Source organism: Leuresthes tenuis, unplaced genomic scaffold (genome assembly GCF_036924035.1).
Source record: "Leuresthes tenuis unplaced genomic scaffold, fLeuTen1.0.hap1 SCAF_18, whole genome shotgun sequence".
In the NCBI taxonomy this organism is placed as follows: Eukaryota; Metazoa; Chordata; class Actinopteri; order Atheriniformes; family Atherinopsidae; genus Leuresthes; species Leuresthes tenuis.
Genome location: NW_027325372.1, coordinates 5,870,488 through 5,886,134, shown reverse-complemented (window position 1 = coordinate 5,886,134; position 15,647 = coordinate 5,870,488). Strand labels below are relative to the sequence as shown.

General features: G+C 38.9%; 2 protein-coding genes across 4 annotated transcripts in view; one reads left to right on the top strand and one right to left on the bottom strand.

The window, feature by feature from the left end:
* LOC140274961 (protein MTSS 1-like) overlaps window positions 1–4,904 on the top strand; it is a 58,187-nt gene extending 53,283 nt beyond the window's left edge. For all 3 annotated transcript variants that reach the window (XM_072370344.1, XM_072370345.1, XM_072370343.1), the window contains one exon: window positions 865–4,904. In XM_072370344.1, the coding sequence (XP_072226445.1) occupies window positions 865–1,493 (629 nt within the window). In that variant the 3' untranslated portion in view covers window positions 1,494–4,904. The remainder of the gene's footprint in view (window positions 1–864) is intronic.
* Window positions 4,905–6,729: 1,825 nt separating this feature from the next.
* Window positions 6,730–15,647, bottom strand: part of tmem65 (transmembrane protein 65) — a 30,525-nt gene continuing 21,607 nt past the window's right edge. Inside the window, exons 3-7 of the mRNA XM_072370346.1 lie at window positions 15,343–15,410; window positions 15,185–15,239; window positions 11,926–11,968; window positions 10,802–10,907; window positions 6,730–10,280 (exon numbers count right to left, since the gene is read on the bottom strand). Of these exons, the coding sequence (XP_072226447.1) occupies window positions 10,155–10,280; window positions 10,802–10,907; window positions 11,926–11,968; window positions 15,185–15,239; window positions 15,343–15,410 (398 nt within the window). The 3' untranslated portion in view covers window positions 6,730–10,154. The remainder of the gene's footprint in view (window positions 10,281–10,801; window positions 10,908–11,925; window positions 11,969–15,184; window positions 15,240–15,342; window positions 15,411–15,647) is intronic.

The following is a 15,647-nucleotide window of genomic DNA, read 5'->3' as shown; positions in this document are numbered from 1 at the left end:
TTACACAGCATTTGTTTTAGTAATTACGGCTGGTGAATTCAAGCAACCAAAACGACTGCAGACCAAGTAAGAATATCAAAATTGACCTGAGGCTAATTTAAGATATCAGGCAATTGCATGCAAAGCCAACATAAAGACGAGTAAACAAACTTCAAGGTTACTCTCAAAAAAAGTTAACCCTAACCCTTCGAAACTATACATCAGTGTAATGATGCCTGTTAAAGTGTAGAAAATTATTCACTAGAATGCTTAAGTGTAATTGTGAGCCGTTAACACTCACCAGTTCCATAAAAAAATGTATGCAAACAAAAATGCAGCCTATATAGGGATATTAGAAAGACTTTGTTTACCCAATAAGAGCACAGTAATTCTTCAACTTTTTACATATTTTCTTTTTTGAATGCAAACAATACGGAGTGATGTCCATATATATAGAAAAGGAGCTGTCAGAACAAGGAGATCACATGCATGGCATAACTCCAGGAGGATGTGATCACAGGATAAAATGATCCTAGACAGGACATTATTATGCTTGAGAGTATATGGGAGCATATGGGTGTCACTGCAGATTCAGTAACTACCCTCTTTCTTTGTTTCGGGTCCTCAAAGTCTAAAAATATGCATTTCTGTGAGCCATTCAGATTTGCAGGAAACAAGCGTGTCACAGATCTCAGTAATTCTAAAGCATTGTTGTCCAGACTTCTTGAAGTTCAGATCATGGTGCATTCACTGTACGCCAGAACTGTTCTCAAATTCTCATCAAACAACAGGCCACGTGAGAATGAAACAAGCTAATAACAGCTTTGATTTACAGTTAGTCATGAAAACACTGTTGTACTAACCCTCTTTTTTTGTTCACCATAGTGTCAGACTGTGACTACTACTCTGTGGGTGCAGATCAGGAGGTTGAGCAGCAGCACCAATCAACAGATTTTGATAAGTCATCCACCATCCCAAGGAACAGTGACATCAGTCAGTCGTACCGGCGCATGTTCCAGTCGAAACGTCCCGCTTCCACTGCTGGACTGCCTTCTAACCCGTCGGCCATCGTCACCCCAGGTATAGCTACTATTCGACGAACTCCATCCTCCAAACCCAACTTAAGGCGACCCTCTGGGGGCCTCAGCTTGGGCCCAATTCCCATCAAGCCCCCCATGATCCCAGTCAAGACCCCAACTGTGCCTGAACATCCTGGTTTCCCACCACGGACCCCACTTAGCCCCCCGACCACCCCGCTGTCACCTGGCAGCAGCGGGCCACTGTCACAGAAGTCCATTGGCTGGGAGACCCAGCATCTAGATGAGGGATCTGATCCTCCTACCCCACCACCACAGCCAAGCAGTCGGATGTCCGAGTGGGAGCGCCGACCTCTCCCAGAGCTCCTGGAAGAGACTGAATACAGCGAGGTGGAGGACTTTCTTGTGGCCATCCGACGTGGCGTCAAGCTCAAGAAGACGACGACCAATGACCGATCAGCACCAGTTATTCACTGAGACTACCAGGGTTGGTTTGACTTGATCAGTTTTGTGTCCATAACTGAATATTCAGTTGAAAGGACACAAAATGGTTACTGCTAAGTAAACGCAGATAGAACTACAACCTGAAATGAGTGCCAAATTAGGTAGAAGTTGCCCAGGGATTAATGCAGGATCAGTTTTGAAAGGCGACCATTTTTAACTCTGTAACCTCTCCGTTTGGCCAAAGAGTGATTATTATTTAATTATAGAGTTTTGATTTGGAGCAAACGAGCGTAGCTTCTGCCATCGCAACCCATACCTACATCATTTGAAAATCTGAACTAGCATAATGCAGGTAAAATAAGTTTGTTTTTAAAAATCTAAAGGTTTTGTTACTGCTCACATGAAACAGCACATGAAAAAAAACCAGTACAGACCAGGAATGTATACAACAACAATGTGACTTTTACCATTAAGAACTCATTTGAAAGTAAACTTGGAACCTTGTACAAGTTAAAAATGACTGCAGCGAACACTGATCCCCGATAGTTTCCTTTGGGCAACTTCAGTCTGTAAAAGAAAGGAAAGGATAGTCGACAGTAAGTCTGGTGGAAAATAAGGCTTAAATGGAAATGAAAGAGGTAATGATATGAAAGAAGTAATGATAGATAAAAATGATGAGATTATGATGAGCTGGAAGGAGTGATTGAGTATTTTCAAAAAGATCAAATCATTATTTGTATGTACATATTTAGATTTTGTTGTTTGTCATACGCTCGCTTTACATCCCTGTAGTCTCCCATTTTCACTTAAGGTGCCAAAAGCTGATGTGCTGGATATGACATTTTTTCTTTATGTTATAACAAAAATATGGTGTTTGAGGAAGAAATGCGCTATTAAACAAACTGAAGAAGTATTTGTATATGTAGGGTAGCATATTGAAGAGTGTAATCATTAACTAAAGGTTTTTTTTTGTTGTTACAGTTATTAACAGTAGATTGACCTGCATGTTTTGACAGTTTGCCCCAGTATGAATAACCATTTAGCCTTTTAAATTTAAATAAAAGCGAATAGAGCCTGTAATATCGGAGTAGTGGTTGTGAGCTGTGGATCTGGACTGATCTCAGCTGTTATGTCCCAAGTTATGGCCACAATTCTGTAAACTGCAAATTTAAGGATATTGTTTTGATATTTAATTCCTTTTATAATTTAAGTTTGATTATTGTATTATTTTAACATTTGTTTCCTGTGAAGCACTTTTAAAGTTTCAAACAAATAAAAAAAGAAAACAAAAAAAACAAAGTAAAAACTTAATCAGTACGTGCAATTATTAGTAATTATTCAAAACTTTCAACCTAAAATGTAGCAACTGCACAGTATGTGTTAGCATACAATACAGCAAGTCCACAGCACTAATAGAGGCTGTTACCACAGTGTCCGTGTTACTACTCATCTGTAGTAATTAAGTAATGTGGATTAGTGTATCGGTCTGTTGTAGAGAAGCTGATTTAGCCGACACTAATGTAAACAGTTGTGGACATTATTATAGTGAAGCTACCACGGAGTCGGAGCTTAGTGTTGGGACAGTGTGCTGCAGTAACCAGAGTTTTAAAACATGATGTATGTAAACACCTGAGAAACTGGTCTTTGGAACATAGAAAAAAAAAAAAAAGAAAGAAACCGTCAGTGGCAATCTTCTCAGCAGAAACTGGAATGGTGCCCTTATTAGCTCACCATCTGAATTTCTGATAAATAGATCCAACAGTTAAACCACTTATTTTATGATTAACAGCCATTAGTCACCACGCTTCAAGTGAGTTAGAATCCGAGTCTGACCCGGTCGATTACAGATTGTTCCGTGCATGAAAAATCATGACTGACCAGCAACACCAATACACATGAAAAGTGTGAAAAAAACTGTAATCTTTTTTTAGAAGAAGTACAAGTTTTAAAAAGGAAAGCTACATACCTGGTTTCTTTATTCAGATGTCCAGTATGCAGAGATTTTTCAGTCTGTGCAGCACATCTTCAGGCTAACACATTGGAGATCCGTGTCTCATTAACTACAAATGTCTTACTTCCCATTTAAAATGTAATGCTACACGTACCAACACCAACATTTTCAAAAGAGGAGGAAGTTCGAATCTGTAAAAATGTAAGAGAAAAATCAATTTCATGCAAAAGAAGGCATTTGAGAATAAAACCTGCAGACAGTTCCTGAGATAATTCACATGTTTCCAAGGGTCACGAAAGTTGTTTTGAATCACTGTGATTAAATCACTTTTCCTTCTTGCAAAATCTTGTTGCAAAATGTCATTTAATCAGGTCCATTACGGTTGATCCCATCTTCTAAAGTGAATAGATGCAGTTCCCTGATAAAACTTTGTAAATATGTAAGGTTTTGTGCGTCTTTTTAAGTCTTGCAAATTTACTTTTTAAAATTTAAAATGAAGGGTTTATTTCCTTTTTCTATAAACGCTAGATGCTGTGTGCACAGCGCTCTGTGTGCACGTCAGACCTGTCACATGACACAACAACCTGCTGGGTGAAGATATTTTTCAGTTGTGCATCTCCAGCACTTGATAATCGATCTAAACCAAGTGCAGCTACATGATTTTTGCTTACTTTAGGTTTCATCTTCCCGTTTCAAAAAGAAATCAAAGGCCATTTTAATAGTGTCTTAGCTAATTATGTGACTGAGCAAATTTTTAATTCAGATAATAGAAATATATATTTTTTTTAGCTGATTTGAGCATGAAATATCACACGTTATATTTCTGTTGCTTAAGAAAATGACTAAACATTTTATTTTCAGACACTTTAGTGTTGTTGCTTTTCACTCACCTATGAGGAGGTGAAGAAAAATGACGACCTCGCGCATTTTTTAGCTTCATTAGTGAAATGTCACGTGATGCATTAATGCTTTACAGCTGCAAATCCTGCCCGTGTGTCTCCGACACAGATCTCCTTTACCACAAAACAAACGAGGATGAACAATCTGCTCGGATGAAACGCACGGTTAGAACACGAGCGGCTCCCGCTGCATATCGACAGATACATTTAGTGCAAGAAATATGTAAAACTGTAGCTTTATCAGCTTCTTATTTACAACATGTCGAACGGCCTGGTGAGTTTATATTAGCGAATTACTCAAGCACAAGCTGAGGTACATGAATAGTAACATCAATGTTGCATTTTCACAGGTCAATTTATTCTCTTTTTCCGTCGTCACGTTTTACTTTTTCTAAACTTCCAGTTGTACTGTTGGAGCATATAAAGTCTATTAACCAATATATTTAATATGCATGTTTGTTTCTTTTTTCTGTTTTAGGGGGGTGAAAACAAAGAAATGTAATGGTCTGCTTTTTTTCAGCTGGAACAAACATCCTTAGTTGGTCTGACTCTAAATGAGCAGAACGTTCAGTTTTAAATCAGATTCTGATCACAGATGTTTCATATTTTCTGTGACTGCAGTTCGACACCCTGTATGAAGGTTGAAGCCTGTTTTTATTCAGATTCATTTTCCATTGCAGATTGACAGACGCACTTGTAGCTGATGCGAAAACAAGCGTATGAAGCTGAATCTCTGAGCCTGTGATGACTCTGTAACTGTGTTATGTGGGTGAGGCCAACACACTGAGAATTAGACAAGTGAGATGCATCTATTTCTAATGAAAATCTGCTCAGTTATTCTCATCTTTTTTTAATGTAGCTGGTTTGGAAGAATAACAATAATTTGAGACGTTCATGTTGGATAAAAAAAAAATAAATCACTTGTCCTGTACTCTGTGTGTTTTGAGGCCATTTCTGTCAATGAGCTGTGAAGAACAGCAGCTGTTAATGTCTTCTTACCCTTTAACATTTGACCTTTAATTTGAGACAAGTTGCCAATTTTTATTATTTTTACAGTGTATGCTAAATAATCCAAGTCTAATTTTTGTATTATATTCTTACTTCAGGTGCTCCTCTACAGTGGTTTCACGTGTCCATTTCCCAGATAAATGCTACCAATTTGTCTGAAACTCTTGTTGCAGCCACTTTCTCTCAACATAAATATCAGATATGGAGAAACGATCACTGAACGTGTTTAGTTATTTATCCATTTCCTTTTTTATCCTTTTCTTCTTTGCACTGGGTGTAAAATGAGCAATCTAACTTTGGAAATAACATAAATTTGACTGATTATTATACTGCAGTTTTGGATAGCCAGCCACTTGAAAAAAAAAAGAAGGAAAAAAAGGGACATTTGAGTATCAAGAAACTACAGGAAAACAAAAACAGACCAAGATATCATCAGCTAGATTAAACTTTATGGGGTGTTTAAAACAGTAATTTGCTCTTGATGACAGCTAAAACCGATACCTGCATGAACAGTTTCTTGCTCACAGGAGAGTTGTTGTAAACCACAAAACTAACCATTTCTCATCTCCTGCAGACAGATGTTAAAACAGAAGTGTTGGGGGATATTTGAGGCTGTCTATTAGAAGCTGCCTTAAACTGTGTGTTGTTGTTTATTTATTCGTATGGAATTTAAGTAATCCTTACAATACTTTATAATCAGACTTTTAATTAACTGAGAAGAGTGCTTATAGTAATTACAACTGTAGCAAAGGGTTTGGACATTGAGTTTCTTCCTTCTCCTTTAATTACAAACTGAAATTTTATTCAACCTGGGTTCTCACAAGATTATTCTTTAACCCGAGTGCTGCTTTGGAAATTATAGTTAAATTCACAAATTGTTACAGCTAACAGGAAAAACAGAACGCACACCTTAAAGAACCTAATTCAAAATAATCCTCTATAACATTATAAATGCAAGAGAGCTTGAATACGCATTTAAAAAGGAAACAACTCAAGCTAATGGTAGCTATTTAAAAAAAAACAACAAACATCTTAATCAGGACTGAAAACTAACTGTTAAAGCTAATCGCTGCTAATCCTGATTGGTGGAAGAAGAAGCTGAATATAACATGTTTTTCCTAGTCAGCGCCTGTCACTTTAAAGCAGATTAAACAGCAAAGAAAAAAATCCCCTCGTGTGAAAGAACTAAAACCAAATTCATGTCATTTAAAAAAAAAAAAAAAAAAAAAAGGAAGCTGGCTGAGCTAAAAATGTGAAAGACCTGCAAGGTGAATGTGACCGTTTTACTACGCAGGGTCTGACCTTAGTGGAACGTCCAAGCTGTTCTTTGTCGGGACTCACTGCCTCTGCTCCGGACCACCTCAGAAATGAACAAGATACTGAAGCACAGCATCACCTGTGAAGCCGCATGTAAACACTCTCATATTTATTATCTTCTTGACTTGCACAGAATTTTGCAAAATGCATACACGCTGTATATATAGACAGTACAGGTTTTAAAGTACAAACATGTATCAGTGCAAAGCAGCTGCTATTCCACACTGTCCACAAGGTGGCAGCACAACATGGCATTCCATCAATTTGTTGAGTAAAAGGAAGACAAACTATTGTTCACACGCTTCAAAACATTTACATTTTTTCCTTTAGAGAACAAAATTATAGTTATAATTATATGGAGAACTTATAACTTGGGGTTATCACATGATCCCAACAGAGCTACAGTGCTCGTCATCCTCAGCAACAAATTCCTCTGCTAAAGAGAAAGATGAACAGCTCATCTTCCTCAAGGCTTCTCAGGTAAATCCTCTCCCAAATTCCAGTTCAGTTGGTAAAGAGAATTAGCCGTCAGACTTGTTTTTTTCAGCCTTTAAATCCTTTTGGGTATTTTTGTAATTCAGGCATTTCTCATTTCAACGTTGAGTTTTCAATCGTCAAACTTTTCAGAGCATGGAAATAACTCTGCTCTCTTTCCAATGTTGAACACGAGGTCAAACATGTTCCAACAGTGCACGATGGGAAGTGGAGTGATTGCGATCAAAGATCACTCTTGACCACACACGCTGTGCTGTTCACTATATAACAGACACTAAGTATTTAAATATGTAGTAGAAGCGCACCGAATGTCAAGGCTGATGTGATATTATCACCGTTCCAGCTACAAAATGTGAAAAAGGACAAAAGGGTAGAGATTTTAACTGAGCACTTTGACAGGATTCAACACCTCTGCAGCACAGAATACTGTTAATGACTGTAAACTTACAGGCAACCAGTTACTGGAAATCTAAAGCCTCTTATTCCTCATTTAAACAAAAAAAGAAAATCTATAATTATCATTTCACATCAACTCATACAAGCTGCATTCATCTCCATAGTGAGCAGTGAACTGTCCTGTGGCAGAATGTTTATCAAAGACCTTCAGCCTGATATGAAGTTTTTATATTTCTGCAATCAAATCATTAATAAGGAACAAAAAGGCCGTTGCTGAGACATTATGTTGAGCAGGATTTGTGACATTTGATAGAATAAACAACAAAAAAGATGAATCAGGGACAAAATTCTGCTGGTTGAAGCCCTGATTCGGACACTTAAATGAAAGCAGTAAATAATGAGAAACAGAAACAGCCAGAAAAGCATGTTTCACTGTCGATACAAAAAGCAACTCCAGGTGTGCTGAGAGATGGAGTAAATGATAGAGAGATAGATGGAAAAAGGATCAAGAAGGAAACAAAAGAAGGGAGTGAATGAGATTAGATAACATCTGTGCTGTTGCTTTATGGTAAGAGCTGTTGGAGTGGATCATCTTAAATGGTAAATCTCAACCAACTGGCACTTGTCTGTGGATCTAAAACTAAATTACACAGATGGCACGATCAAAGTCAAGAGTATGTGTGAGAGAAAGTAGTTAAAAGAAATGGGAAACAAAAAAAAGAAATCTGCCAAAACTGAAAATAGCAACATCAGTTTCCAAATAGTGTGTACTGCCACTGAACGCCTCCTTCCTCAATGTAGCCATACGAAACATCGAAAGATCATTAAACATCTAATAAAAAACACGATCAGGATAAAAACTGAGATAATACAACACCATCAGTTCTTCATGCAAAGCAGACATTATTTCTCGAGGTAGCAGGTGACACTGTTCCAGTTTCATTTACAGCGTTGGGTGGAAACTTGAAGATGCACAAGACTGCTCACACTAACCTGCAGTGACTTTACACTGAATTAAAGACAAACTCCTTATATACCCATGAATAAATAGTGTTGTGAATATAAATCTTTCAAACGTATAAAGTCTCTGCAAAAGAAAGAAAAAAAAGTTCTTCTCTTTCATCATCGAGTTAAAAAGAAAAGGTACGACAGCCGAGCTGTCTGATGAACAGATGAAATGGTGCTCCTACTGCGAGCTGTCATTCAGTATCTACTGATGGGGTTTCTGCTGTCATGATGGGAAATGACCACCAGTTTGGTAAAACAGTGAAACCGACTGTAGGAGTCTTGGATCTCCTTTTGTGGGGAAACAAACAAAAAAAGGAGGAAGAAGAATCAGTTACTGGTGAACACTTCCCATCCTAGAAGCTACAGAGGTGGCGTTCACGTCACACATTTGTGCTTTTTTTAAGGTTACAAATTTGTGAAAACATGACAGATATATACTAATAGAAAATGCCAAAATAAGCAAGGATGAACTATTTGCATTTGCTAATCATGCATGATTAATTTGTCTTCAGGGTCTCTGCCAGGATCCATCCATCCATTTTTTTTACATCCACTTATTCCAATTTAGGGGTCGAGCCTATCCCAGCGGTACACGCTGGACACCCCTAACCTTAACCCTTACTAGGATCATTTTACGTTAAGAAACCTCAGACTGCCGAAGCTCTGAAAACAAGCTCTGAGGAAGGCGACCTGTGGCCATAGTGTTAACTTATGAAATAAAGCCTACGCTGCACGATCATGACCGCGCACCTGCTGAATGATGGAAATATTTTTGCCGAGCATCTCACTTGCTCATCATATTTTGATGAGCACGTCTCCCTACAGTTTTGAGCGCTTTCGCTCCACGGCGCACTGAAAACGTAGGACATCTGTAACTGAAAAATCTGTTTACACTTACATTCACGACAGGACCACAACTATGTGGACGAGATGCCAATCCAAAGTATTTTTTAAGTGCACCATCTATACCCTAAGACAGCACCCGTTGCATGCAGTTCTATTTAAAGACATATTACAAGAATAGTTCACGTCTGCAGCCTGTCACTTCTAAACTTACCATCTACCTGTGAGGGCTTCTTGCTTTAGGGGCCTGTCAGGGCAATCTTGACACGCCTTCTTAATGTGGGGAATTGTGCAGGAATTCTCAGGGTACTTGGCTGCTTGGCTAACCCCCTGTTCATCACACTGGTAGTGTTGCAATTTAAGTGTATCTATATCTATGCAACATATCCAAAGGTCATAAAATAGCATTTCAACCCAACAACCAGAAGGAAACACGCCCCCTTACTGGGAAACGTGTCATTTAAGAATATTTTTAAAGTGGTCACCTCAAAGGAATCTGGGGATTGTAATTGCTTTAGTCTTGCTGTAAGTATCAATCTATCACAAAGGGGCCCAACTACCAAATTTAATCAATAGAAATCAATCACCGTACAGGAGCAAACACTAATACCACCATCTAAGGCTTCAAACTGCCTCAAAATGTTTAGAGAAGACCAGTGAACGCCCTCTGAGCAGGATGACAGAGAAACAGCCAACAGTAAATACATCTGTAACGGTGACATCAGCAGTTTGCTGTTGTTGTGCTGAGATGTGACTCTGTGCTGATGTAGTGGCTTGTTAGGAGGAGTGTGATGCTGTGTCGCTGCAGGGTTGTGCTTCTTTGTCTTTCTCATCGTCATCGCTCAGGAAAAACAGCGGGAACATCCCCAAAATGCACCCGATAGACACGCCGATGGCTTTGCCCTGCATGAGAGGAAGGAGAAGTTATGGTTTAATTAAAATAAAGTAAAATCCACTCAATTCTGTTCTTACAAACAAAAAACTGAAACCTAATCACATTCATTTATAGGTTTAAAGAAGAGAAACTAACTGAGACGTGTTCTGAAGCGGGATCCATAATTCAGAACAAATGAGTTTTTAATGCAGTAAATGCAGACATTTGTTAATTATCCCACGAAACCTTTGATAGAATATTATGCTCTTTACTCATAAGAATGAATCCAGCACAGATTTATCTGACTTTCTATGCCTCTTTTTTATCTTTTTCCTGACACATATTTTGTATTAGTTAAGCTTTCCCTTTTATTTTCATCTCTACAAGTTTTTCAGTGTCTTCCCTTTGAAAATGGATGCTCGAACAAACAAATATATCCAAACTGAAGCGTTTTTGTGGCCACGTGCCTCGTGCAAACCATAAACTTGTATAATACTTTAATATTATAATGTAATTATTATCGGTAAAAGATTGTATTGAAAAATCTCACCATATGAGAGCTGAGCTTGGTCTGCCACATGTCGACTTGTTTGGGCGTCAAATCTGGAACCTGCATTCCCAGTCTGGAAGCCAGAGCCTCCACATAACCTGCGAGACTGCGCACACACGCACACACACACACACACACACACACACACACACACATGGACTTTTATAGACAACATTCATTCCCAACAATCACCTTTGAGAATTTCTTCAGTTAACATGGAAAAAAAAAAAACGAAACCAATAAAGCGTTTAAGAACCCCCTCAAATTAAGATTGAACCTGGTCTCAGATACTCGGCCAGATTTTTGTACCAAAGTCACACCGACATGATGATGACTGAGAACAAGAGTTTCCTAACATTAGCAGCAGGCTATAAGCTGCTTACTAAAAAAGATTAATAAATAAATTAAAAGAGAACAGAAAACATGCTGCAGAAGCAGAACTGAGGAGATAAAGCAATAGGTGTAAACAAAGAAAGTGAAATAATATCACACTGGTAAGTCATTCAGATGAACAGATGAGTTTAAGGCTTTAAAACGTAGTCAGTCCATCAACAGCTCTGTGCAAAAAGCCTGCAGGTTGCAGATAATAATGTGAGTTATAAAAATGACTCACAGACATTAAGTTTCATTTTCAAGACTTGTGGGTAACTGTGGTTTGCAGCTAATGCTACTCTGACACCTTTTTAGTATTTCATTCACAGCAATGCTCTCAACAGAAAATTATTGTCGTCCCGATTCTTAAATAAAATGTTTATCACACTAAAAATCATTCATCAACAGCGGCTTAACGCTGGGAGTTTAAAGCCAGTTAAACATCCACCGACACATTTTCATTCCCTAATCCAAACCTAATCCTTTTTAAATAAAAATAAAAAAATCTGACAGTTTTTAAATCATGAAGAACAGGCTGTTGCTTTCAGAACCAAACAAACGGGTAAATAAGCAACACGTAGCACAGCAAAGAGAAAGCAGCTATCAGCTTTCAGCTAAACCAAAAAAACATGACTCAGAAAACTCTGCTCATTAATATAGAAATGCACCAAGTCCGAGCTCTTCTAACCTGCACAGGAATTCCTTAAACCTGACAGATCCAACTCTCAGAGAATGCTTGAAAGGCTGCTTACCCAAGACCTGCCAGATCTGAAACCAGGTTCCCCAGAGCGGCAGCTGCAGAAACAAAAAGAGAAAAACACTTTGATTTCTGCTCTTCCCTGATGAGAAAAGAAAAAATCCTTTGAGGTACAGAGGAACAAAATGCATCACACTTAAGGGATTTTGCAGCATTTCGACAACGACCTGGTAAATGATCCACGGCTCCTTTTAATAGAAATGCTGTGTTTTCTTGTCTTTAACAGCTGAGGCATTTAATTAACCTGTTCAGTTTAATTCTTTATAATCTGAAGGAGCTTTCAGAAGTTTTAGAATTAGAATTAAATCGCCAGGCACACAACCCTCCACTGCTCCCAGGAGTCCCTCATGTAACCAGCGGTCCATCAGGGCAGGCAGGTTCCCCCGAACCAGAGCTTCTCGTCGAGAAAATTCTGTCAGTTGCGTTGAGACCAGTGGACCAATTCCATGATTTTAATTTGGAGAGCAATGCAGAGAGAGGCACCGAAGTTTGAGACAGGACAGGACAAGACGTGAAGAAAAAGCAGGGAAGATAAGGGAGAGGGAAGATAGAGGAGAGGAGAGAAGAGAAGAGAAATGTGACATCTTCATTGAGAGCTGGAAGTATTTGAGGTTTCCCCTCTCTGGAAACTAAGATTGTAGACATGATGCACATTCCTGGTGAATGGACACAACTTTGTAAAGCAAGTCTGACCTGGAAAAGATTCAATTGATATGATTCACCACCTGCTTCCAGTCTGAGCCAGCAAGCCAGCTCATATGACTGCAGATGACAGTAAAGCCTCTCTGCTTTTCTTCTCCTGAGCTTAACGACAGCTGCTTTTCCAGCTTGAGCTGACAATCTTTTATTGCAGCTTTTTAAAAAAAGATAACTCCTCAGCATTTTCCAGGACCAACTGGGCCGAGTACGTCTTGCTTACTCGGTGCTTCGGACAGATAGAGGATTTTAGATGGATGAATAAAGAAAACTTGAATAAGTGACTACATCTAAAATTCTTCTGTGCCAAGTTGCCCACATACACTTCTGCATATTCAAAGTGATGTCAAGCAGAACAACAGATCAAAGTGTCAGATGAGAGAGAAAAGGTGTGACCGTTCAGAGATCAAAGAGCAGTCAGCTTCTTTCTCCTCTACCTTCAAAAAGAAAACTGTCAGCAAACTCACCTTTTTTAACAAAGGGTGCCTGATAATATAGCAGAATATGTATTTGCTGATTAAAACAGTGAAGGTGCCAAGTATGTTTGTTTTGCCTTAGTGAATCACTGGAGGCACACAAAGCAGCCATGCTTGAAGTTAAATTCACCTGCCGATTGCTGCAGAAGTTAAAACTCAGGCTTCAGTCTTGGTTTTCTTTAAAGAGTAACCCCAAGATGGTGATGAGGATGCAAGACAGTGACGCAGCCTCACCTAATGTCACCAGAACAGCAGGGAAGGGATGGGTGAATAAACAGGAGTTAGCAATAAAGTAAAAACCTTAAAAAGTCCCCCTCAAAATAAGAATAGAAATGAAAAAAAAAAACGTCAACCGGCTGAACAGTGATGAAACAAAAACTGTGCCTGGATAGATGAAGGCATCATAATGGAGCTATCGATTTGAAACCCGCCTTCAGCCTCTGATTTGCACCTTGCAGCGGAAATCAGATCCAAGTATCCATGGAAACAGAATAATCTAGCAGTGAAGAGAGGGAGAATGCAAGCTTCAGTGTCTTTTCACAGCGTAATAAAGAGCCAAACTGAGAGCCTGAACAGAAGCTGTAACGACAGTCGCCTGTGCTGCAATAACGTGCAACAAGATTTGGTGGAAACAAGTGGGGGAAAAATACAGCTGGTGGCACCACATGAGCTGAAGGACTAATAAAAACGTCCGAGGAGATTGCTGACAGAAAACGTGTTATTGCTTTCTGACAATACGTGCACTGCTGAGCTACCAGATTCCCAATTCTTTCTGGTTTTTAATAACAGCTGCACCGACCACCTTATTTAAAATCTAGATTATCTGGGGAGATTTGGTTAACCTGTTTCTTAAGGACTCTGACGCCATGGCGACACAATTTGTCATATTAGTACTGACACTGCAATGAGCACAGGTGGAATAAATACATCACAGGATGTTACGGGAGGCAAATTAAGTAAAACTAATCCAATTCTATTTATGAAGCACATTCAAAACAACAGGGTTGAACTGAAGTCAATGTCATGTTCCAGCTTTTTTTCCTTTACAGGCTGATTCAAAGGAAGAATTCAAATGATCATTTTCTTTTAAAAATAAAAATAAAATGTAGAGTTTGCTGCTAATAAGTGACGCAGAGATAGAGTCGGTTAGAAAAAGATGTGCGTGCAGCTGTCCTGATATCACCGGCATGAGGTCAAATTCAGTTTTAACTTGCTACCTTTACTAAAGTGTACAAAAAGTAATTTACCTGTGAAATGTTCAGGAGTGTCATATTAACAACACACACATTTCCTAAGACACCAACACCGCAAATACAGGGCGAAAGTAACCACTGCAACATAAGATCAAATGTAAAAATGTCTTTAAATAGAAAAGGGCAGATAGCAAGTTATAGTTACAGATTATTATGCATGTGTGTACTAAGAAGTGGGGTTAATCCTCCAATGAGCTACCATGAAACCACAGCAGAGAAGGTGAGGGAAGGAAACCAAAACCCATTCAAATCAACCAATCAGAAGAGCAGTCACAGCACTCACTTATATACAACAGGAAAATTAACTGTATTACTCCTGTTTGTGCACATACACATTTCTATAAGGCTTTTACACAGCATCTGCTCTCTGTTACAGACTGAAAAACTGCAGAACATGAAAGGATGCAAGGTCTCTTTCCCTAAAAGTAGAAGACTGCCCCCTCAGGTGCACTTTGATGGATGCTGACTCATATCCATGCCACCACTAAAATAACCCTTACTAAACAAAGTAAGCGTCATCTTGATAAGGACCTTAACCCTTCCCAAGGTAGCCTTTAATGGTAGACATTCAATCTACAGCAGAACAATGCTGTTATTGGTTCAACAGCAATGCCAGGGTGTGGATGGACTGTTGTCCAAATCCTTTAATTTCCTTGTAAGGCTTTAATCCAGTCGGATTACTACGTGTTCTTCCTTCACTGACTCTACAGCCCTTAATCTGGACCGAATACAGGATGCTTAAGTCGATAATACAAGCTATCAAGACAACAAAGGATTTTAAATATTACAGCAATGTGACTCAACTACAGGCTGCTTGATCTGTTCTTACCAGCCATGGTGGAGATCCCCAGAGTGACTCCAATGGAGAGTTCGATCTGTGTTCCCTGGAAAACAGATGACTCGGTGTTATTACATGAAGGTTAGACATCCAACTCAGGTTATTTTTGAATGATTCCTAAAAAATTGCATTCCAATCATTTAACTTACTGCTGCAATCATGATGGCATTATCCAGAAAACCAAATCCAACGAAAGGGATGGCATTATGGAATAAGACTGCAAAGCAAGGGAGACGGTGGTCAGGAAACAGTTGACATAAACAGCAATCTGACAGTAAGTCTAAGAAACTCCCCTTAACAACATCAACTTGTTAAGTAAGGAAGAGGTTTATTTCCATTTCCAGTGTTTTCAGCAACAGAGTTGGTAGCTCCAGTTTAATATCAGACAGCAGTGAAATAAGAGATGCAAACACTTGTTTCCCTCGTGTTTAGCAATTCCTTTTACTGCATAATT